This window comes from Schistosoma haematobium, chromosome 2 (genome assembly GCF_000699445.3).
Source record: "Schistosoma haematobium chromosome 2, whole genome shotgun sequence".
NCBI lineage: Eukaryota > Metazoa > Platyhelminthes > Trematoda > Strigeidida > Schistosomatidae > Schistosoma > Schistosoma haematobium.
In genome coordinates this window covers 27,050,876-27,077,850 of record NC_067197.1, presented here as the reverse complement: position 1 = coordinate 27,077,850, position 26,975 = coordinate 27,050,876, and the positions used below count along the sequence as shown (strand labels likewise).

Sequence of the window (26,975 nt, the reverse complement as noted above, 5' to 3'; positions counted from 1 at the left end):
TGTGAATTAAAAAAACATTTCATTTTATGAATCCGGGGTATTGTATTTTGATGAGTTCAGAATACGTTCGCTAGTGTTCAAAAAGGAATATATTTTAACTAGACTGTTTTGTTCGCCGTTCGAAGTGATATTGTTCTTGGATCTTGGTTGAAAGTTACCTAACACGTTAATGATACAGTAATAAAGCTGTAGTGTCATGTAGTGACAAAACATACGGTATTATCTTTATCGTAAATGAACACTCGCATTACAACAGGTGTTGGATTAAAAAAAACGAACATTGTAGAACAGTATCAAAAACTCAAAACTAATGATGGTTATGAACTTATCGATGATATCTAAGAATTAATTTAGAAAAACTACTTATATTTGTTGATTGCTATAACTTATTAACAACAGGTGGTTGTCAAATTTGAAACTTTTTAACTTTAATTCCCATCAGTTTAAGGTCATAATCTATAGTAGAGGATATTTTGTTTCCGGATTAAAAGTTGGGTTCAATATTCATTTTAAAGTGACCATACTGTGTAGGATTCAAGGTATCAAACCATAAAATTTTTAAAACTGCTCTGATGTCTGATGCAATTATGAATAGATTTATAATCACTGATATATAATTTAACAAAGTTCTGTCATCACTTCAAAATATCATAATTTCACTAAAATGTATACCTCATTTGAAAAGACTACACTTTAACACAAAACATAACAGAACTACTCTTAAGGTTAATAAACCGTTAGAGTTGTATACTTGAAAAAACTAACTTCAACTACATATAACATGGAAAAGCTCCTATAGAAAAGTGTCTATCGGACAGATAAAAAACTAGATGTCCTAGTCAGATGAAAAGTGTTGCTAGACAACAACCACAGAATTTTTACATATTGTTTAGATTGTTTAAATATATACTGATTAGTAGGTCAGTCAAACATTGGTGAGTAAATCTGTTGTTCGAGAGAAATTCTGTAAAGGTGGGAAATGTCCATAATTTTTTTTACCAGTTAGCGACCTAAGAAAACTTCTAGGAAATTCCGTTAGCTGACTCATTGTGTTATTCCTTTATCCGACTAATCAATTACCAACCTTTTTACCGATGTTGGTTTTCCACGGTGATCTAGCTTTAATTGACTCATGAATTCATCCATTAAATTACTAAAATCTCCACAAACCCCCTTCTGATAATAAGATATGTTAAATCTAATATATATATTTTATACTCGTATTAACAAGTTTGATTTTTGCATATTTTCAGTAGTTTTTGTTGTCATAACAGAAATAAGACACATAAACACACAAAACACATACCAATACAAACTAACAACAATAAATGCAATGACCAATGATTCTCAACACTAGTGACAAAAAATAAAGACAACTCAAACTATCATTTATCTATGTTATTCTGTGATATACAGTAATAGATCATTTGAAGAAATAGACAAAAGATCAAAGAAAAGAATATTTATAAGTTGAAACCAAGAATGATTACATCAGTAGTCGAAGAATCAGCGTCTGTTGTTCTGTGGAGCTATGAATTTCAGTAATCCTTTAGGTCGAATATCACTTAGATCACATGTTTGTCTTCTAAAAATTTTACAGAAAGAAGAAACCAAAGATTAAGTAATTATAAAAAACATAACAAAATTATCTAAGATTTGAATAAATCGATAATTTAATTGAATTTGGGTGCTGGATAACAAAATATAGAATGATTTACCTAACGGACTGACTTTAGTTAGTGAAATATTGAAATCCAAAAGGCAATGTAGAGTACGATTTCTCAACAGTATGCAACTTAAACATTATTAGGCATCGAAACTGGAACAATTAAATCTCATGATGAGGCTACTTCCTTTATATTTCAAATGCTATTAAGCTGGCATTCAAAAAAAAATAACGTAGAGGGATATTGGTAAACAGTCCTATAATAAGATAAAGCAGCCTTTGATATTGATTAGTTATCTAGTTAACCTCAGTCTAGAATATAAACTATCTTCAAACTTTAAAAGGCTCTTATTTTCTAAAAAAAAATACAGTAATCTTTTATTTATAATCGTCAAATTTATACTATCTAGTCGACACTTAACTTACACTTAAAAGTTTGCTTGAAATTAAACAGAAGGAGATAAACAGTTCAATTTCAGTTCCTCTCGTTTAAATAAACGGAATAATCATATACCCATCAATAGAGTTAATGGTTTAATTAATTACTGTTTGAATAATGATTTTCTGTTTTAAAATTAAATTGAAGAAGTTAATAATAATATTTTCAATTCATTAGAAAGTAATCTCATTAATACTTTAAAATAGTCTTGAAGAAGTATCGACGATAGAAATTGATGTGTGGGCATGAATGATAATGATTGGTTGTCTGTTTAGTCAGATATGTAGATAGTCTAACAAGTGTCAGATGAGTTATATATTCCCCTATCCTTATTATTATTACTCACGTATTATTTGATTATTCATTGTTGTTGGATTGTGTCGGGTTTTTGGTGGTCTGGCTAATCACGTGTTCTTGATCTGAGTTATATTGACGTCTTGTAGAATAGACACTGGGAGGGAATCTAGTATAGATATTACTTTAAGGTAAATTAACGTCCCATACGTGTAAACATGTAAACCCAACCGTTATAACATTAGACGAAGTAAAGCCGAGCGTTATAACAGAAATAATTCATGGTTGTTGAATAATCTCCATCAATGTCAAATTTCTGTTTGACATGTTATGACAATAAATTTAACCTTTAGTAAATATTTTGTATGATCTATATACTAACAGTAAGAAAAGTTAAATCTTGGAAAAGAGATAGTTTTACATCCTAAAATGAAAGCGTGATTTTAAAAAAATCATACTGCTGTTAAGATTTTACAAAGTTCCTTAAAGATTGGAATTTTCTGTAATCGAATACTGGAGAAAGGCAGTCATCATGTAAATCTTTTACGATTAGATGTAATTTAACGTATACAGTGATTTTTGAGTGTATATTACATGATTTTCGGTATATAAGGCTGAGCTGATTAGTTTTTATTAACATCTGATCATCGTGAACTAGGATGCCTTGATATAAATATCATGATTTATGCGTACAGGTTTGAATTGAACAGTTGTTGATATTCAAAATAAAATTTTCACTATTCATTGTCGGCGTCGTGAGTGTAACACAATGATACTGCTATTTTGTTTAAGGCTATATCTTAGTTGTATAGTTGTAAGCAGTGGAATTTGTGATTCTATCTGTACTAAGACTTGTAACAGACTAACACTATCAATGTTTATACTTAGAATTCACAGGTGTCAAGAAATATTTATCAAAATATGGTACTAAATGCTAATAACTGGATAACACGAACCATTACAGATAAGCAACATAATCATTGAACAAGTAAGTGTCTATTTAAAATTAGTATCTAAATGAATAAAGCACTAGCATTTTGGTTCGAGTCTCAGTGCTAATATGAACACTAGGATGTAGGCCCGTTCAGCCGACAAGTTCCAAATACAACATAATATGTGTCTTGAGTTCTGCAGCCGGCGATAATGCGAATATACTAAAAATATCTTGCCCTTTAGGTAAATGAAAGTATTCGAGAGTTGATAGTTTGATTGGCACTATTCTGAAGTTTAAAACACCATGTTTTAGAAACGAATCTCCAAATGAATATAAACAGTTAAATACAGAGACTATATGGTGATGAGTGCTACGTAGGTTGGAACATAAATTCTAAATTATACTCCAAGCCAATATTTAAAAGAATGCCAAAGTAGAAATGCAGCTTGTAAAATAGTCTTTAACTAATTTATACTAATTTCAGTTAAATCTTATACATAAAAAAAAGAAAATATTCCTTTTGTACTCTTTGTTGACATGATTTTTCCACTAACTAGCATTTCTCTTATTCGTGGTCTGTTTACTATGAACTTGATGCTGTTAAAATGAATTGAATGAGTTAAGTGAACGTATTGTATAACATTCATTTACAAGACATTCAAAGATAGGACACATATTGCGGAAATTATCAAACTGCATCACAAAACACACCCTAACTTCGAATTCCTAATGCAAAAGGAAAAAAGGCAGACCAAAATATATATTTCCCCGGGAACTGGAGGAAGACATCAAAAGAACGAACGATACTTGCCAAAAATGGAAAGTAGAGCCCAGGATAGAGTTGGTTGGAGAAACCTGATCGGCGGCCTATGCTCCACGAGGGCTAACAGGCGTAAGCAAGTAAATAATGACTAAATCGTTTGAAATTTTAAATATCAACAACTGGAACTGGTTATAATGATTCAATAGAATATTCATGCCTATTAGATAGAATCGCAAGAATTTTACTAAAACTTGAAATGAAATACATATACAATATTTTATATAAGGTAGTGGTTGGAGGTAATCAACAGGAAACCCTGAACATAGGTTCCGTAGTATTTGGAACCACTAAGGTGTACCTGTCATGGTAACGGAAATTATGCTCCCTAGAGGATCCAGTCCCTTGTCACCAAGCTCCACAGTCAGAGATGTTACCACTGAGCTATCCGGGCCGCGATTAACTTCCTGTAGGACTAAGACGTATTTATAATTGCTTAATCACTAAGTAGTTATCAATGTCATATGAGTCAGGTCCTTCTTAGCACAGATAGGATTCTATCAACCGAGTTGCAATGTGACCATCAGTCTAGGTTACAGTACTATATGATTTTCAAATATAGTCGTTTAAATGTCAATAGTATGCAAACAAAATCAATGATTGATATAGTTTTCACTTTATCAAATGGAAAATGTAACAATTAAAAATTAGTATAATATTTGGTTATGTATTAAATTAGATAAGATGATGGACTTTTAGTTTTTAAACCACATATGATTACATCAGTGAAACTGTAAACATAAGGTACTTTTCCTACATATCATTTTGTTAGGTACCAGTCAGAAAAAGGAGTTGAAAGACGAACGCTTCAAGACATTATATATTTATATTTGATAAATCCTTTGAATTAATTTTAATTTCATTGTTGCTTAATATAGATAATTTAATTAAGAAATATTTTGTAATCATGGTTACGTCATTAATGGACAACTGAACTTAATGAATTAGATTATAACACACTTAGATTATACACCTACTTAGTCCCATTTATTATCTAAACTGATATAAGGCTAAAAACTCATGTGATTATTAAATGTGTTGTCTTGATCTCATTTATTATTTCGTACACATTCGAATGATTGTTGACTATCTTTTATCCATATAAATTTTTTTGTATTAATATGATTGTGTTGTTTCCCTGTTTGTCTAGCCTATCTATTAAATGTATGAATTGTATAAATTCACATGGTAAACCACACTATGATTAATTACTACATCAACCTACATAACATAATTCACTACAACAAAAAACAGTTCATTTTCTTCCGTACTAGTGTCATATGCTTATTAACATTTCTAAAACATGATATTTCCTAACAATTCGTACTGCAACGTATGTTTTAACACTATTGGGAATCGTTGTAGCCAAGGTGTTCTGGTCGATGGATTATATAAAATTATACAGAATAGTCACGTTTAGATTTATATTTACCTGTTACGGAAATTAGATTATCTCTGTAAACTGGTGAGGCCGACATAGAAACTCATTATGACCAATTTCTACAAAGATTATATTAAGTAAACAATGTACTTTCAACGCATAGCTAACATTGAATGATATGACTTATTAAAAGATATAACACTAACAGAATTCTGTTTAGTGTACATATTTTAACATAAGTATGAGACAGATACAATTCCTAGTTCAATGACAGTGAACTTTAACCAAACAAATTCAGTCCCGCGTGCGGAATCGTGAATGTGCAGTGCTGAGGAGTCTCATACTAGGACGAAACGGCAGTCCAGTACATTCAGGTTTTCAATGGTAGTTTAGCTTAGATTGACTCATGAATTCAACAATTAAAATTACCACAGTCTCCATAAATCTTCATTCTGATAATTTAATTCTGGTTTAACTGTTTAAATGGATTACTGGTCATAGTGTAACGAACGAGAACACAAGTGAGGACAATCAAATGTATTTCAACACAAAACTACAGAACATCTTAGTAAAATCTGAGAACCATACAGTAAATTCTTTATTTGCAAAATGTCAATCGACTGACACCATATAACCTAATATCGTAATCTTCCTATTTCATCATCATATTCATCTACTGTTCGTATCTCCCCATGGAATCAATACTTAAAAATTGAATAAACATGTACGATTGTACAGCTTGATAACAACTTCATTGAAACAAGATCTTCCAACATGAATTTCGTGTTTCTTCGTTTTAATTGGAATTATAAGTCTATACATAAACAATGCACTATTAGTATAATTTATTTATATTCGTTAAGATATTAGTGTGGTTGTGAGTTGTGGTAACAAAAATACATTACAAAGTTCCCTTGAATAACCATGTGTTATTCAGGATTGACAAAACATACTTATCAATATTAATGTTGCTGAAGGAAGGATAAGTTTTCATAACCGACCAGTTCCATATTTAAACGTTAGTTCATCTGCTTTCTTATAAAGAACTTTGATTTAGTGAATGGCAATCAGATTTATTGCATTTTTCTTTTCTGTAGCATGTGTCAGATTCACTAGAGAATTCACGTGTAGATTTATCAATAAAAATCACTTACAAAATCCTATATAGGGATCTTAGAGTTAATACTTAGACGCATTCACTATCATAAAGGCTTCAGTCATTCACAATTTGAAACCTTAATTTGTGTGTATAAGAAGTGTTTGTTTGATTGTTTTGTTTGCTGTAGCCACAAAAGACATTTTATCAACCGGTTTACGATTATTCACTTCAGTGTTATAACTACATTTTTATTTTGACATTTTATTTTGACAAACTTATGGTTTTGTTCAGAGGTTTAGGTAGAAATCACTTCAATTTGCAGGTGCTTTTCGTGAAGGATTGACATTATTTGAGATCTCGCTTAAAACAATGGACACTAGATAGTTGTTCCATCCGTTTATGGGACTCTTCATCAGTATGCGACAAGTATCTCACCGTAAAACGAGTCCAGGACCTTTACATTTCATATAGTTTTTTTTTCTTGACTGTTCAGGTAGGATTCAATAGTTTACACTTCTAAATCTTGATCAATTCACCTTAAAGCGCAACAACTTTTTTAGCTATCGATGATGTCTTCTTCGTGAATTGCCACCGCTTAGGAGTTCCATACGTGGACAGAACAACCACCATCCATTTCTTAGTTTTCTATTAGACCTAAACTTGTTTCATTCCTTAAAAATATCAACTAAGTACAAGTCATTCATTGTTGTTATTTTAATATTGATCTGCGACTACGTAACTATAATGAATGAATGCATCTGAAGAAACTTTTTTTGTTCTGCTAATTTTCCCACAAGATATTTACCTGATTTCTATGTGTATTCTAACCATTATATTTACATAGTTATTTGGGGGTAATTTAATAAAGTATACCTCAGTTCAGTATAACTTTTCACCTTAATACATGAAGTCTGGACAATTTAGTACAGTAATTTCAAAAAAAGTAACAACTAATCTATGGTGTATATTATTCATCAATATTTACCTTGCTACAGTTAATTGTAGATCAGTACCAGCAGAACGAATTTTTTGTGTTGCTTCTTCATGACTTAAAATTCGTGCATTTTCTCCATTAATTGATAAAATCTCATCACCACTTTGTAATATACCCTCTGATGGACTACCAGTTTGTGTCTATAAATGCAATAAAATATGTGAAAAACAAACAAACAAACATTAATTTGATTAAAACAGTGATATCGATAAATGAAATCAGCTGTTCTACATCTTTTATTCTTAAAAGGTAAAAAGAAAATTATTCTTCCTGTTATTACGATTATACACCGACAATAGTTCATTAAAACGTATTAGTCACATGATTGGAAATATTACATAGATGATTTAATTAAATCTACTATAATTGTAAAATGTGGAACTAGGTAGGAGGAATCTGTTTTTTAAGATAAGTTATAAACCTTTACATGATATACATACATAACCTTCAATCATTCATTTACATTTTTTGGTGTTTTCTTATCTGATCTCTAAGTGTTATGCCTAGGTTGTGCTTTCGTTGTACTGAAACTCTTCTCTCCGTTTGACGACTAATCGAACTTTGAAGCCATGTTCCACAACATACAACTTACAAACAATCTTGTGAGTAGCGTCCACTACAGTATTACTGTAAGTTTTTGATTAAAAAAGTAGGTATTCTATTCGTGTTCAAATAAATATACATTTGATTGTCCCAACTGTCAAGCATAGAGTTAAGAAAGTGAATGGATATAACAAACTTAAGGTGAGATAAATAACAAATTATTGAATTAAACGATTATAACATAAATTGAATGACTATAAGTAAGAATTATTGTAAACTAATCCAGTGCCTAAATCAAATCATCCAGTTTGAATCGGAAATTCTACAGTTTAACCAGTTTGTAGTATAATGAACGGGTACTATTATCTATATGTTTATATCTATATATGAATATCGATTGTTAACTAAATCTCAATGTTTCTTCAGAACAAATCATCCATTCATGAAAACTATGAGTAGAATTTATATCCTGATCATGACACAATATAATGTGTCTAACTTGAGAGTACCTAAGTTCAGCATCCTTAAAGTAAAATTAACGTTCAGAGAAACTTATAATTTATGTTAATTGACACTCACCTAACTTTGAATTTGAATGTTATTAGTCTAATATGTATTATAAGTGATTTCTAACGTGTCGAAATTTATCAAAGGGACTAATTGCTTTAAATCTGTAATATTGTTTGTAACTTTAAGTGTTTTCAAATAGATTCTTAGACGTTAATCATAACTATACTCATGTAGTTAATAATAAGCAAAATCTATCAATTTAACGAAATGTCATAAACATTAGGCTGAATGGCTCAATCTCTATTCGAAGTAGTTTTTAAGAGTTAAATATTTCGAGAATATCGTGATGAAATTATGGACCGTACTTTAATTATTTATCATCGTTATAATTTACAAACTATACAAAAACAAATGGTACTCCATCAATTGAAGTAGACGTTACGTGACACTACTTTTAGACAAAAAAGTTATTAATTATTTATTTTATACAAAGAATATAGTGTAGTGTGTAATACTTATGTTGACAGATATAAGTAGTATATATCATCAATCGAAAGCGAAATGTCTGAAATCAGAAGGTTAAGAAGATCAAAAAAAGAGAACGAGAACAAAGAATGCTTGGTGTGGAAACGAAAGAACAGTAAAGTCTGAAACGATTGACTGATATTTGCAATAAAACAGTCAAGTTTGAGACAGTTGATTGATATTTTGCAAATGATTTTTTTAGTGTATGGCTCTCAGATTTTACTAACGTGTTCGATTGTTCCCACCTGTGTTCTCGTTCACTACAATCGTACTTTTATTTATCAGCTGAAGATGCATGTAGTTTTAACAGATTAATGTACTAGAATGCATCCATACAATATAATTACTATTATAACCGCGAAAATGATAGTTGTAATAGAAAACACTGAGGAACGAACGATGCAGGAACGAAGATAAAAAACTATTGGCAGGTGAATACTACGACTAGTATTGTAGTGAACAGAACATGGGCGGGGACAATCCGTGTTGTAGCTCAAAATTACATAGTTGGTTCATAAAATAGAAAAACCATATAGTAAATCGTTAATTTGCAAAATATCAATCCATCATATCAAACCGGACTGTTTCTGTTGCAATTATCAATCCATTGTCTCATATTTCATTGTTCATACGTTTTCTTACAAATTGCATTGTGTTGCCGCTCTTCCTTTTTCGATCTTCCCCCATCTTCTGCTGCCAGACATTACGTCTTTAACTCGCGTCATATACTACTTACATCAATATAAGTAGTACATACCACAGTATGAACGAAATACATTGATAACCAGTCAGCTAATATCAAATATAATCCAAATTAAAAAAAAGATTTATGATTGATTTTACATAGTATCTATATGAAATGTATATGTTCTGAATGAATAAAATTCAAATTAAGATCTTATACAAAAATCATAATGATTTAAAACATTATCTCATGTTTCTATCTCAACCTAACCAAAAAAACATTAAACATCAAGTGAATGAATCCAAATGTTTAAATTTAAACAAAACAGATGTTTAATTCCTTTGATTGTCTTTTAGGCAATTTAAATTGAACGTTTTATATGGAATTTCTTTTAAAAAAATTGTTTTGACAAATGTTTTCATTTGTTTTTTTTCTACATTGATTATTGAATGACTAAATTATTCTTTAAATGTTTCTATTTTCATTGAAAATAAAATTTCAATAGTTGAGATCATGAGTCAATTAAAGCTAGACCATTGTGGAAAACCTGAAAGCACTGAACGGCCATTTCATTCTATGACGGGACTCTTCAGCAGCGCGCATCCATGACCTCGCCACGCAAGATTCGAACTCAGGACCTATCAGTCTCGCGCGCGAGTGCTTAATCACTAGAACACTGAGCCGGCATCACACAATAGGACAAAACGGCCGTCCAATGCTTCCAGGTTTTTCACAATGGTCTAGCTTTAATTGACTCATGATCTCAACTATTGAAATTACTATAATATTCAAAAAAGCCCTTCTGAAAATAAAATTGTTGATGTTGTAAACTGTGATGGATATAGTAGAAATGAATTATTCAAAGTAATATAGATTTAAATTTAATGTATTAGCGGAAGCATAAAAACACTTTAACAGTCATCCACAAATCATGTATATTATAGAGAAAGTTTTTTATAAACTGGCTTTTATTTTCTTTGAATGAATTATGTAAACAATAACACTACTACTGTAGTGAACGAGAACACAAGTGGGGATAATCGGATGTGTTTGAATACAAAATTACAGAACATATTAATAAAGTCCGAGAATCATACACTAAATATTTCTTTTACGAAATGTTAATCAATTATCTCAGACTTCATTGTTTCTTCGTTTTCACAGCAATCATTCTTTGTTCTCTTTCTCTTTCACTTTGATCTTCATAACATTCTACTAGCAGGCATTTCACTTCCGATTGATGATACATACTACTTATATCTATCGACATCAGCAGCACACATCACACTATGTGAATATACTGCTTATATAATTTTAGAATATGGATAGTGAAGTAATTTATAGGTGTCATTACCAAGGTTTGATTTGATAATTTCGAATAAATTGAGCATTGGGTTGATTGTTATAAATAAAAGTAATATATTTGTAATATCCCAATGAGTAGAAAATTGGATTTTCTGACGTTTCGTGACTTAGTGTAAGTCACTTCTTCAGAGAATAAATAACCAAATCCAATTTTCTACTCATTGGGATATTACAAATATATTACTTTATTAGTGAAGTAATTTATTAAATTTAACAAATTATCTAATACAGTATATCGAATTAAAGGATAAAGAGCAATGGAATTTATAATTTTTTTTCACTGAACAATTTGGAGCGTAATAAGTGATGAACTGATTTCAATTAGCAATAATGACTTACTTTTTACAATGATCCTAACAACATTGCTTTGGAAAACCTGACATTTGTTATAATGTCTAGTTAATGCATTAAAGGATTGAATTGTCACTATAAATTTTTAATGGTTAAGTCGTCAATACTGAGTTTTTATATGAATTCTATTTACTTACCTTCTCGATTAACTGTAAAATGTTAATATTCTGTAAACTCATAATGACAATAATAATAAATACTGGTGTTGCTTGTAGTTTATAGAACTGACAGACGTTATTAAGACAACCTTTCCAAACCAGGAAGTACTAAATAACTCTTTCGTATTAGTATAGGACTTTTCAGGAGTCCTTATCCGCAACTAGAGAATGGTCATACTCTATCTAGAAGATGTCCATTAAACATTAGTTCAATCATATAATCCCTCAAACTATGCTTAAATTCAAATTTTTTCACTTTCAAAGAGACTTGGTGTACTCAAACAAACGGAGTAGCCATGAGATCTCCAGTATCTTTCATTTGTGAAGATTTATATACGTCCCATACTGAGTCGCTTATTTTTGCCAGCACTATCAGACCACGAATCTGGCTCAGATATGCGGATGACACGTTCGTCATTATTAGAAAAACTCTTCTTAAAAATTCCTCTCAACACATAAACACGATCTCAGAACACATTATATTTATTTTCGAAAAGAAAGATGAACATAGTGAACTGCCATTCGTAGACTGTTTAATTAAAAGAAATTTTAATGGTAGTCTAAGTCTGACCATATACCGTAAACCGACACATTCAAAACAGTATATTAATCTCAACCGGTTCTGTCGTGAGATAGTAACTCACTTAAGACAATGGTGGACGGTGGCGCAATTTTGGATAATAAGAAATATTTTCATTAACAGTTAAAAGTTCATGAAACTCTGTGTGAAATATGTTGAATCGTTGATTAACATTGAATCAAATTAACAAGCAATCTATTGAGATTAGATGGTGGTTAGAGGTAGTCGACAGGAAACCCTGGACCCGGGTTTCGTGCTATTTAGCACTCGTCAGCAAGATGTACCTGTAATCTTGAGGAAACTAGTGCTCCCTGGCGGATTCGATCTCGTGTCACCAGCTTCACAGACGGAGACGTTACCACTGAGCTATCCTAGCCGCGACTGACCTCCTGTAGTGTCGAGTCACCTAGACTGGTGGCCACATTGCAACATGATCGATAGCATTCGATCTGCACTAATAAGGACTAGACACGCATGACATTGATCACCACCCACCCAGGGATCAATCAATTGTGATAACAAGTAAACTCTTTGATCCCACATGTTTTTGATTTTGCTTTGTTTTGTAGCTATGGCTTGCGTTCTATTCAGACAGAGTTGAAGTTATAAGAAACATGTTCAGATTAATGGTTCATTTGTAGCGTAAAACTGAATGAAATAGTGTAATATGAAAAAGAACCACAACATTTTATCCTGTCTAGATTCTTATAATGTAATTTAAGAAAAGTGAATGTTATGTTTCTCACATGAGCTCGTCACTGTGATGTCAGGTCGGTGATTAGTTTTTAAGTCCTGATAGATGCACAAAAGATCAAACAAAGTTTTTACTTTATCAGCTGGTTTCATTCTCTACTTTGACTAAAGAACAATAAAAACTCGATATGCGTGAAATGTTCCATTCCTATTTATTTTTTTGTCTTTTAAGAAGTGGACAAATGATTTTTAGTCTAATCAGCATTTATAAATATATTAATATCAGAAGGGGTTTTGTGGAGATTCTAGTAATTTCAATTGTTGGGATCATGAGTCAATTAAAGCTAAACCACTGTGGAAAACCTGGAAGCACTAGACGGCCGTCTCGTCCTATCGTGTGACTCCTTGGCAGTGCGCATGCACGACCTCGCTCGCGGGATTCGAACCTAGGGCCTACTGGTCTCGTGCTCGAGCACTTAATCACTAGACCACTGAGCCGGCATCCAACGGTGTTAATGTCTAACTTCAACTAATCCACTAAACTGAGCGATACATCCACCATTGTCATCAGTGATTTACCATCTCACAACAGACTCGATTGAACTCCACTAGTCACTTCTTATATATATTGCAATAATATTACGTAAAGTTCAGTCCAAGGATATTGTATGATGTAATGGAATAATTACGTAATAAAATAAAGAGCAAAATTACCACTGTATAAATCACTTCTTTTATTTACTTATAATTTCAAAAAAGATATTAAAAAATACGAGTAATTAATTATAACATTACGTATACGAATCAATCATGAGGTTAGTTATTACTTCGAAAACAAGATCAAGATTTAATCAAAAAAAAGTTCCACTATTAGAACTTCTGACATGCAGACATGAAATCATTTTCAAGACAATGAAATGTTCAAAGTTTTACCATTGAAGAAGCTTAGGTTGTTAGTTGTTTAAAGAGTAAAATATATAATAACGGCTGCTTAAAAAAGCATTAATAGAATACTGGGAAAAAAGTGTTTATTGTTTATGGGATTTGTTAATCACGTAAAAGATTATGAACAATTTTTATATAAGGCTTATTAATAGTTGGCTGCCTTGAAACATAATGGGAGAAGCTATGTTTGAATCTGTAACCAACTATTTGGTTATAGTTTTTGTACCGATAATAAAATATTACAATGACGTTGGAAGCTATTCAACTACCAATGGAAATCTAAAATAAGTAACAACAGTTTCTTAATCAATTTCGTAAAGTTTTTGAACTAGATCCGGAGATATTAAAACTAAGTACAAGATTTACGACGTAAAAAAGTAACTACTTGTAATTTATAATCTATGAAGGTATAATGTATAAAATGTCACAACTTTTTTCAATCCCTATACATTTAAATCATATAATAGGAAATAGTATTTCACTGAACATGACTATTTTATATTTTAATGATCATGAACTAAATGTGATTTTAAATAACAGTAATCTGTATGAAGTTTAACAGCTTATTTTGAAGTAAGATCCTAGGAAAACCGAAAGATACAAACTAGTTAATGACTGTACTTAAAGTTTATTTTATTTACTCAAGGAATTTCACTTTATGCTCCCGAATTCCCTGGTACGGTAGAGTGTGGGGAGAGTCAGGTTTCTCTCTAGAAATGAACCCACGTGACCTCGCGTGTACAACCACTGTCAGGGAAGTCCTACTCACTGCCTCCTAGCGGCAGGGGTGTTGCTTGCGAAACTGCGAAGACGAAAAGTGAATGTCTGTCGCTTCAACCAGGTTAATGGATATATAGGATCCACCTATAGGAGTTGAAAAACCCTGATTCCAAACCAATGGTGCATATGGGCTCCAGGATCCTGGGGGAACAAATGGTATATGAACCTATTGTTGGCCGCCGGATACCATATGACTACATCTTCTAACGTTGCTCCATTACCTTGAGGATTAGACCTCTAGGTCAAAGGCTCGGGGTGTGGTTCTCTGAGAAAACCACCTGCTTCGGTTTGGGCGCTCGGGCAGTACCTCGTCCCTCATACAAATCGAGTGTATTGTGTGGCACATATATATTTGTTGCTTCCTTGTAACAATGTTTATGTGTTTAAATAAACAAAGGAAAAAAACAATGGTCTTTAAGCCAATACAAATAAACTGTTGTTGATGTGAAAATTATTCTTATTTTAAAACAGCAATATTTTATATTAACGTTAATTGTATCTATTAATATTTAGATATCCTTCTGTTGCAATTTTTTGTCGTCCTCATTATTATTCAATGAATACCGTAACAAATAATACTGTAATTTGTTTAACTTAAATATAGACAACTATCATAAAATAGACAATCATACTGTAGTGAACGAGAACACAAGTAGGGACAATCAAATGTATTTCAATACAGAATTACAGAATGTCTTAGTAAAATCTGAGAACTATACAGTAAATGCTTCATTTGGAAAATATCAATCAAATGTCTTAGACTTCGTTGTTGCTTTATTTACACACGAATCATTCTCTGTTCTCATTCTATCTTCTTTGATTATTCTTAACCTTCTGCCTCCAGACATTTCATTTTCGACTGATGATACATACTACTTATATCTGTCGACATCAGTAGCACATACCATAATACCACTTAAAATTTCAATATAAAAGTTTTTTTCTTTAAATTATTTCTAATCTGAATTTTCATTACTATTCTATCACATTTGATTTCGAATTGTTAAATTAGGATAATAGGAGAATTTTTCGGTTTGTTCAATATTCAATTTTTCTCTGGGTAAGTTAATATGATGAATATAAACTTGATAGATGATAAAATGTGTAGAGATGATTAAATTAGACTAAAAAATATTTTTAAACTTTTCGAAATTTTGTTTTGTTTGTGTAGTTTACTCTTATTATTGACTATTAAATGTTGTTTCAATTGACTTGTTAAGTACCTTTTGAAAATACACATGTCATATTGATTAATAGTCAATAAAATATGCATTCTTTGCTACATTAGCTTAACAGACTATCAAGCCTGTGCAACATTACCATTATTTCTAATATACCTGTTACTTAATTCTCTCTTTTAGTGGATGTCATAAATATTATTCTGAGAAATTCTCCATCATAACATTCAAGTATACTTATTATTTAGAATCTAATAATCTTATATCTTAAGATAGTAGTTGGAGATGGTCAACAGAAAACTCTGGACCCAGGTTTCACTCGTCACCAAGGTGTACCTGTAATCTTGAGGCAACTGGTGCTCCCTGACGGATTCGACCCAGTGTCACCCAGCTTCACCGTCAGAGACTTTACCACTGGGATATCCGGGCCAAGACTGACCTCCAGTAGGACTGATATGTATTTAAGATTGGTTGATCACTGGGTGGTAATCAATGTCATGTATGTGTCAGGCCCTTCTTAGTGTAGATAAAATGCTATCAACCGAAAGCATCTGACTGTGAAGCTGGGTGGTACGGGATCGAGTCCGTCAAGGAGCATCAGTTCCCTCAAGATTACAGGTACACCTTGCTGACGAGTGCTAAATAGCACGAAACCCGCCTCCACGGTTTCTTGTTGACTACCTCCAATCACCATCTTATCTCAACATGGTACATGCTTTTTCGAGTCATATAGACTAGTGGCCACATTGCAACTTGGTCGATAGCATTCGATCTGCACTAATAAGGACTAGACACGCATGACATTGATCACCACCCAGTGATCAACCAATTATAAATCTTATATCTTAATTGTGAAACCATTTTAAACTCGATGAACATCTAGTCATTCATTATTTTCGAATAATTTTCCATACAGTTTTAATGAAAACCAGTTTATCATATTGGTAATTCATTTTGAGATGTTTATTTCTATTAGAATTATAATTACCGCAGGATGAATGAAAATTTTAAGTTTGATAAAAATAATTTTCCGAACTTCGAATTAAATTTACATCAACACTTGATGTTAGGTATCTATTAAAAACCAGGAAGTATTGGGCAGTTATTTTATACATATATGGAACTCCACAGCAATGCGCATCCACAAACCTACCGAGAGTAAATCCCAGCACCTTGAACTTTCATGACAAGCGCTTAACTTTCGGAATACTGAAAGAGAAGTCATTGGTTTATAAGTTTAACTTCATTTAGCTCACCATATCACACAATCATCATCTAATTCCACTGTTAGATAAATCCACTCAGTACTTACATGGATGAACGCCACTGGTCAAGGTTTCTAACTACAATACCGAGAATTAACACTCAAAAGCAGTCAGTGGTGATTAACAGCCACCGGGGCTTCCCAAACACAAATCAAATGGCTGTCGCATGCTTCTCGTATCTCATTGTTTACCTAATTAAGATCAGTTCATGATGTAAACTAGTAAATTGAACAATCACCACAAATCTTCGCCAGTGATTGCGATTAGATGTCTCATTTATAAACATACAAATTCAGTACATTTTAATCAATGATAATATATTACCTAATCTTTTCAAAAATGACGTAAAATTTACTTCTTTAAAAAAGACAATACAAGTTTTATGGTTCATATCATTTCTCTTTTTTGCTATGCTACTGATAAGTTGGGATCATAAAATAAATTTTTTGTTGAAATAAAACTGTATGAAAATGTAACAAAGGTGTGTTGATTATAAGAAAAGTGGAACTCAGTCACTCGTTTGTATCAAGATGATTGGAGTTCACTACACTGCAAATTTTATGATGGAACCTGAATTTTATTCAGGTTCTACTTAAATCCCTATCAGTCAACACTATAGTCTTCAACTGGAATCACACTAACTTGAATTTAATCACATCTGACCAAATACTATTATGAATCAACTAGTCTTAAATAGAAAGAAGAACTATTGAGATGTTAGGTAGTTTTGGGTACTGTATTCTCTGAAGGAATATAGAAGTAGTTATTAGTTATTTTTCTATTGATTTAACTATGAACCTTGAAAGGAATAGAAGATACAAATATTGAATACTGGATTGTTACTCAATGAGTGGCATAAAAACCCTTGAGTTTAATCCTATATGATGCCACGGACGAAAGTGGTCTGGCTTTCAGTCTTCTATAATTTGGTGTTAGTTCATGACTAAATGTATCTTCAGATTAAGTGGATCTACAAAAATTGATATGATTTCTAATATTGCCACCTAGCTACCCTTATTGCTTAGTATTACTGAACACTGCTACACTCGACAAGTCCCCAAATCAGAACACGGTTGAACAGGAACGTGATTATATTCTAAATAACAAAGATGGATAGAAGTAGGGATCACAATAAAAAACACGAGTATATTTATAATTTTTGCACAAGATCCTAGAGTTTTCTCCAAGTACCCGCTACTGTTGATTGGTTAAGAAATAGCTAATCAGCGTACCCCAACATAGTTCTGCAAGCAACATGCTTTACTCCAATTTATATCTCGCTAACAAAAACCACGTAATTGAATAAACATACTGATTATTAGTGGAAAGGGATTGTGGAAACTAATTGGTTTCATAATTCACATAATCAAATTAGGCTTAGTCAGGAAACCATAGAAAACCAGGAATACTGAAAATCCACAAACATTCGACGTTTCGAAAAATTTAGCTACTAAATACAAGAAAAAAGCTGAAGAAATTCCGAAAATTCTTCTAATCCATTACGTATTTATGAGTGACTTTCTAATAAGATGGTCAGTACCATTATAGTTGGTTAAATGAGAGGTTAATATCTTTAATGTCTCATTTAATGATAATTAAATTAAACTTGAAAAATTTAACATAAAATGTGTAAAATATCATAAGGTTCAACAATTAGGAACTACAACAAACTATGATGTGAACATCATTCGAACTAGAGTACCCAGAGGTTTAATACAGCCTTTCTTTGAGATACTGAAAAACTCAACCAATTCAAGATAACTCTGAAGAAAAAGTTAGAAACCTTACAAGATCTACTCAATGAAGAAAAAACTACTATGGAGGGCAACTGGAATGGGATCAAAGAAGCATTAACTTCAACGTGTCAAGAGGTCCTGGACCGCAAGAAGCATCATCATAGGGTATGGGTCTCTATGAAATCCTGACCAAGATTCAAGAAAGGATGAACACGAAGACAGCAATTAACAACAGCCGAATACGAACAGAGAAAGTCCAAGCATAAGCTGAGTACACAGAAGCAAACAAGCAAGTGAAGAGGAGCATTAAATCCGATAAGCAGATGTGTGGAAGAGCTAGCAACGACAGCGTAAAAAGCTGCAAGAGAAGGACATATGAAACAGCTATATGTCACGACGAAGAAACTAGCAGGGAAATGTAGTAAACAAGAGAGACCGGTCAAGGACGAAGAAAGAAAGCCAATCACAGATTCAAGAACAGTGGAACAGATGGGCAGAAAACTTTAAGGAAATCTTAAACAGACTAGCTCCATTGAATCCAAAGGACATCGACACAACACACATAGACCTTCCTATAGCTGTCACTCCAACAAAGATCGAAGAAATCAGGATGGTCATCTGGCAAACCAAGCGTTGGAATGCAGCAGGAACTGACAACATACCAGCTGTGGCACTGAAGTCAAACATGGAAGCAATAGTAAACAAGCTCCACGTCCAGAAAGATTTGCGAAGAAGAACAAGCGACAGCAGGTCGGAAAGAAGGATACCTCATTGAGATATCAAAGAAGGCAGTTCACAGCAAGTGTGAGAACCGTAGAGGCATCACACTACTATCAGTACCAGGGAAAGTGTTCAACAGAGTGCTACTGAACCAGATGAAAAACTCAGCAGATGCTCACCTTAGAGATCATCTGGCCGAATTCCGTAAGGCCGGTTGTACACAGACCAAATGGCGACACTGTGAACCATTATTGAGCAGTCAACTGAATGAGATTCATCACTTCGTAATGGACGAAAACAAAGGTAGGAATAACCAAATGAATATTAGCACAAAATCACGGAATCTCTTGGTAAGATACTTTTACGAAATTTCATCATTTCTCCTTCACATTCTGTACGCTTCTTCCAAGTCACAATTCCTCTCTATTTATGTTCCTGTTTTTTCTTCAATTTGATCTTCTTTGACTTCTACTGCTAAGATTTCCGCTTCCGATTGGTGTTACATACTACTTGTATTTGTCGACATTGGTAGCATATTCCGCAACTATACATCAGTTTCTTTGACCATGAGAAGGCATGCGACAGCATGGATAGAAGAATTTTGTGGAATCTTCTCCGACATTGTGGTTCACTTGAAAAAAATCATCAACATCATCCGGACTTCATACGATGGACTACACTGCAAAGTCGTGAATGGAGGACAGCTGACAGTTACTTCCCAAGTGAGGACCGGTGTCAGACATGGTTGCTAACTTTCTCCCTTTCTTTCTCTTCTAGTGGCTGACTGGATTGAGAAGACCTACACATCTGAGGGCAAGCACGGACTACAATAGACAGATTGGATGCAACTAGACGATTTAGACTTCGCAAATGATTTAAACAAATGTCAGCTAAGACAAACAGTGTGGCAGCAGCCTGTGCATCAGGTGGCCTCAACATACACAAGGGAAAAACTAGGATCCTGAAATAAAACACCAAGAACTGCAGCCCAGTCACACTTGATGGAGAAACTTTACAAGAGATGGAAGGTTTCACGTACTCGAACACCATCATCGATGAACATAGAGTATCCGATGCAGACGTAAAAGCGAGGATTGGCGAAGCAAGAACAGCATTCCTACAATTGAAGAACATTTGAGACTCAAACAACTGTCTGCATGCCAAAATTAAAGTCAGAATCTTCAGTACAACCGTTAAGACAGTTCTACTGTAAGGAGCTCAAACTTGGAGAACTACTACAACCATCATCAAAAATGTACAACCATTTATAAACAATTGTCTACGCAAGATACTCAATGTCCACTGGCCGGATACCATCCGTAACTACCTACTGTGGGAGGGAACAAACTAGCTTCCAGCTCAAAAGGCAGTTAAGTAAACATATTGAAAGTGGATAGAACATACATTACGGAACTCATCGAACTGTATCACGAGGTAAACCCTAACTTGGAGCGTCAGGAATTGGAAGCAGACATGAAAAAGACGGATAGCAGTTGAAAACAACTAGAAAATATTCCACAGGACAGCGTTGGATGAAGAATGCTGGTGGGTAGCCTATGCTCCCCCATGAGCGGTAACAGGCGTAATTAAGTAAGTAAGAGACCTAAGGTGTCAACTCGACACAGATGGATTGTTGGTATTATTATTATTATTATTATTATTATTATTATTATTATTAGTAGTAGTAGTAGTAGTAGTAGTAGTAGTAGTAGTAGTAGTACCGATGTTTTGTATGGAACATAAGAAATGCTAATAAGTCTGAATATTTTTCAATACGTTGATATCAATACATCGAAGGAAAACCTAGTTATAAAATCAATAAATGTCACTTGGTTTAAATTCATTAGTCCGTTAGGTGACCAAATTGATTACTGAAATACATCTACATTCTTGTAAATGGGGTGTGAGGATATTACTAAGAAATTTCTAAAATAAGGTAAATGAATCATCAATACATTCTCGGCTTATTTTTAACGATTAATTTTGGATAAAGTTACTACTAACTGTTTGATGTAGACATGTTCAGTGTAAGGCAACCGAACATTCCAGATGGCAAACAAAAATACGGTAAACGATGATACTTAAAATAAGATGTTTAGAGGAAATCAAACTCTAATTTGCAGTATTTAGCTATTAAGTAGACGGAAATACGACCGAAATTGCTGGGTACAACTCTTTTAATGAACACGAAAATGTTGTAGTTCACGTCGGTCAGCACATTGATTTATTTTCGTCATAAATGACATTATCAATTAAATCCAGTCCTACAGTAATACAAATATTTCATTAATATTGCACTAAGTTGTATTGATTTTATGATTGTTTAGCTTTTAATGTTAATCATAGTTGACCAATCATTTTTGTGATATAGTCACATTTTCAAATGACTGGATATAACTTTGCACTTCTTTTGTTGCATATTATTCATAGACGATTGGACGAAACCAACTAACTTAGACCTGTATTTTGATAATACTTAGGGAAAATGTATTAAGAGGCAAACTCATTCTTCTCCATAAATTAAAAATCATACCTTTTGAAGGCCCAGCAGAAATTGACAAATCTCGTCGTTAACAACCTTGACTACACTATTGGGTAATGCGCTATGCAATCTATTAGGGAGGATGACTTTCCTTCGGTTCTTTTCAGATGCGGCTTACTGATAAATATCAATAAACATGAGGCATTTGTTCAAAGTCAAATATAAATGTTCAAATTAGATTTCCATTGAATGATATATTAAATAATATTACAAATAATTTCATATTCTTAAATGTTTGTTTCATTGAAATGTTACATAACAGTTAGTTCTCAGAACATTCATTCCAATAAAAGTTGTTTTACATATTTTATTTTAACACAGATATTGGTACAAGGAGGCACCAAATACATATACGCCACACAAATCTCATTTGATATGTGTGAGGGTTGTGATACTGCTCGGGTGCCCAAACCGAAGTAGGTGGTTTTCTTAGGGGGCCACACCCGGAGCCTTCGACCTAAAGGTCTGATCCACAAGGCAGAGGAGCATCGTAAGGAGATGCATTCCCATGGTAGCTGATGACCAACGATTGGTTCATACGACATTTATTCCCTCAGGGTACTAGAGCTTATGTGCACCATTGGTTTGGAATCAGGGTTTTCCAACTCCCCTAGGTGGACTCTCTGTGTCCACCAACCCGGTTAAAGCACTGGACATTCGCCTTTCGTCCTTTCAATTCCGTAAACAACACCCCTGCCACGAGAAGGTAGTGAGTAGGACTTCCCTGGTAGAGGCTATATACTTGTGGTGATGTGAGAGCATTTCGAGAGGGAGAGAGAACTTTCCCCACTCTCGGCTGTACCAGGGCACTCGGGGGCTGTTTACCATATGATTATTAAGATAAACATTGTAAATATCTTTCAAAATTATTAACGACAACCGAGTACAAAACATAAACTAAAAAATAAACTTCTCGCCTCAAGTCATTATGAGGTAATTAAAATACAATGTTTTATCTTCTCAGAATCCAACCTGATATAGATAGTTTATAGTTTAAATTAATAGTGTATTTAAAAAACTGTTTATATGGTGTACAGTAACACTTTTCATTTTATAATACTTACTTTACATATTGTAAGTTGTAAGTGATAATCACTACCACCTTGAACACGAAAACCCCATGGTGAATCATTAGATGCACGTCTTAATACAATATTAACTGGTGTTGTCTCTTCTAATTTTCTTATATGATTATTTCCAGCAATACTAAAACTATTTCTATTACCAATTCCACTTGTTATATTATTTCCAGTAAATAAATCTAAAGCATTTGACAATGTTACATGTTGTTTACATGAATGTGTTGGATTATTCATTTGATTATTAGTATGTTTTGTATTTGTATTCATTTTAGATAATGATGAATGTCCTGGTTGTTGACTAGCTACTGAACTAAAATATAAATTCATTTTGCTGTTTATTATTTTCTCTTTAAAATGTAAATATAAATGCAAGAAATACAATTTGTTTAAATGGTACTTTACAGAACTGATTTTTCAAATTTAATCAAAATAGTTTTTCTTTACTATTTATATAGGAGGAGAAAAAATAATCAATTTTCAATAGTGACCTGAAACTACATTTAAACAAACGTTTCATATTCAATATTTTATAAATAGATACATACATTTAACTAATATACATAGATTTAGTGAATATTTCCTTCAAGGGAAATAAACAGATTGACCAATCTGTGTTTTGTATTGTTTCCTATTGGCTTATTTATAAAAAGTTGTGCTTTTACAATTGGGTGAATTGTGTGTAGATGACAAACATAGATAATGTAAATGGTTATAGATTAATCTAAAGAGGACAAACTATAAAGTATTTTCAGTGGTTAAGATAATGAGTCAGTTGAAGCTAGACCACCATTTAAAACCTGGATGCACTGGACGGCCACTTCATGCTTCCAAGTTTCCCATGGTGGTCTAGCTTCAACTGACTCATGATCTTAACCATTGAAATTACTTTAATATCCACAAAACCCATCTGATATAAAGGATTTATTTGAGATAATGAAACATTTTTAGGATAATTCATTCTGAATAGAGATATAATATAAAAGACGACATAATTTAACGAAGTGATTACTTTAGGGTATTATAAGAAGAGTTAAACGGTATTCTATTCAAAAGGACATGTGATTTTCACAATATCATGGAGGATATGAGATATAATAACCTCTAATTACAATAAGCAAAGCATTATTAGTATAATTTTACATGCGACGGATTTAAAAGTTGGCACAAAATTGACTGTAGTACTGGTACGATTTATAACGTAAACTTTACATCCAGATCTGATCAATTGAGGTCGATTTCGATGGTTGGTGGTATTTGGTTCTCCATTCTTGATCACTTTTTGTACTACCCCTCTTTACGAATCCCAAATAAAGTAAACTTACGAGTAATGGTACATGTAATTATTAATTGATATAAAGCATACTTTCACTTATACATCACAGAAACGTCTTCCAATATCCCTTGTCTTTGACAAATTATGAAGTCAAATAAGTCAATCCAATAATGATTTGAAGAAATAATATATTAGTTGAAGCGCTTAGAGAAAATGATGAATTCTGTCAGTTGTATCCTGGACTGATTTTAGTAGACAACGACGGAAAATCAGGAAGCAGTGGACATTAGTTTCGTCCTAATATAGGACTTCCCATCTGTGAGCATCCACGGACGTAACGTGAGCTGGACCTAGGACCTTCGAACCTCGTGGCGAACCCTTAACTTTCGGATTACTGAGTTGATATCTAATGGTTCACACATTAAATTTCAGTCAATTCGCGATATTATACCGTCAGTATTCAACCCTATCGATGGATAATTACCATACCCTCGAGACAGTTGAACTCCAGAAATAGGCTATGGATATTAATCACTACTGATCACATAATTATAGTATTGAGGGTTTGTATAAATCAAATTTAGATTGCACAAATTTTATTTGGTTAATTTATTTTATTTCAGTTATTTATTGTCTCATTCTTGTTTTGAAAGTAATCCTGAACACGAAGAGACAACGACTGAAGGGTTATTGTTAACTAAGATGAATAAAATAGTAGTTTTATCTTTATTTAGGAACACTAATTATCTGTTCCTGTCTGTGTCCAGAAAGTAAAATTTTTAGGTTTCTCGATGAACATGAATTTATTGGATCGGAACTTTATTCATTTCGTTATACACTATGATTATCATCAAACTGGTGTAGTGAGTTCCTGTTTTACTGTTAAACTAACTACGTGTCATGCGATCACACTGAAACTTTAAAAAACTATCCATATATTAGAATCTAGTGGGTCTTCACTTAATATTTACCGATAGTTTCGTGAAAACCTTGTACTATCTAATTTCAATTTTCATCGTAAATCCGTTTGTTCTATCCAGGTTCAATACACGTTCTGTTTGAAAAGCAAATAGTAATTTTCATGGTCTGTTAATTTCATCATCAATTTATTTAAAGTTGATACGTTTTCTGCATCGAGTCATAGACTATCAGAATTCTCTAAGAGAATATAAAGTATCAACATCTATTGTGATGTTCATGGTGTTATAAGATCTTTATAGTGTTTTCACTGAAAGCCCATATTTCCGAAAACTGGAGAAATATCATGCCTTATGAAGAAATTTCATATGATTGGTAAAATAATCTACATTGTATGATAAATCTAATATGTTTAGAAACAAAATTAATCGTATACAAAATACTCATCAATAATGTCCTGTAAAATCTGTTGTCTGGAATCGTCAAATTCTCGTTACTAACTAATTTATCTGTCCAGCATTGTCTCAACGTTATTAGTGTAGGTTTTACAATGTACATTTTAAAAAATGCCTATGGTGGACTGAAAAAAATATAAGTCATAACCAATATATTAATGCAATTGTATTTCATTAGCAGAATATCAGTCATTCAATGAAAAAGAAAATATCATTCAATGTTTCCATGTCAATCGAAATTTGATATTAGATCTTCTTGATAGATTTTTAAACAGAAACTGTCTTATGATCAAAATGACTGTGTATCTTACTTTTCAGTTTATGTAACAGTTTGTAGTGTCGGTCATTATGCTAAGCCAATATACCTTATTCTAGCTTTTGGACAGGCCATTCTATTCATTCTACTTGAGTCACATTCTGACCTTGTTATTTATTCGCTTATCAATATTGACTGTTTTCATATGAGCGCGTAGGTGTGTGTACACTTCTTATCCCATTACTCATCACATGTCTGTAACTTACTTTTGTGTAACTATAAATATTGATTAACGCTTGGTTAAATAGGAGTTGGCTTATCAGCCATCTCCACTCTGCGTCCTTTCTCTTCTCTCTATTACACTCGCTTTATATACAAAATTATATGTTATCACAAGTCCATTCTCGTTATTCGACTTATTTAATTCCGTTATTGACTAACGCGATTTAAGTCGACGATTTATATACGAGGATAGGTGATAACAAACATTCATACGATCTAATTGGAGTCAGATCCACTGGCCACTAAAAGTTAATATATTGACTAACACGTGATATTTTCATGAAATAGTTATTTACTTTAAGCAATCTAACGATAGATGCATCACAACTGAATAATTTACATACCTGTCAATCATTTAATTGATGTTAATTATATAGATAAATTAGTTACCTTCAAAATTATCCTGCGGAAAGATAATTTTTACTGGCCTTAATATTTTATAGATTTACAAATAAACATACTTGTGTATTCAGTCATTTTCTCTGTCTGTCAATTATCTTATTGTT

The 26,975-nt window shown here is 32.6% G+C and overlaps 1 protein-coding gene across 1 annotated transcript; it reads right to left on the bottom strand.

Annotated features, from left to right (window-relative positions):
- Nucleotides 1-1,192: 1,192 nt before the first annotated feature.
- On the bottom strand, nt 1,193-23,612 carry PDLIM2 (PDZ and LIM domain protein 2; the record flags this gene model as incomplete). The annotated part of the gene is made up of 3 exons (XM_035734169.2): nt 1,193-1,585; nt 7,619-7,767; nt 23,268-23,612. The coding sequence occupies 3 exons, from the start codon at nt 23,610-23,612 to the stop codon at nt 1,507-1,509; spliced, it is 573 nt and encodes a 190-aa protein (XP_035589093.1). The 3' UTR covers nt 1,193-1,506.
- Nucleotides 23,613-26,975: the final 3,363 nt, after the last annotated feature.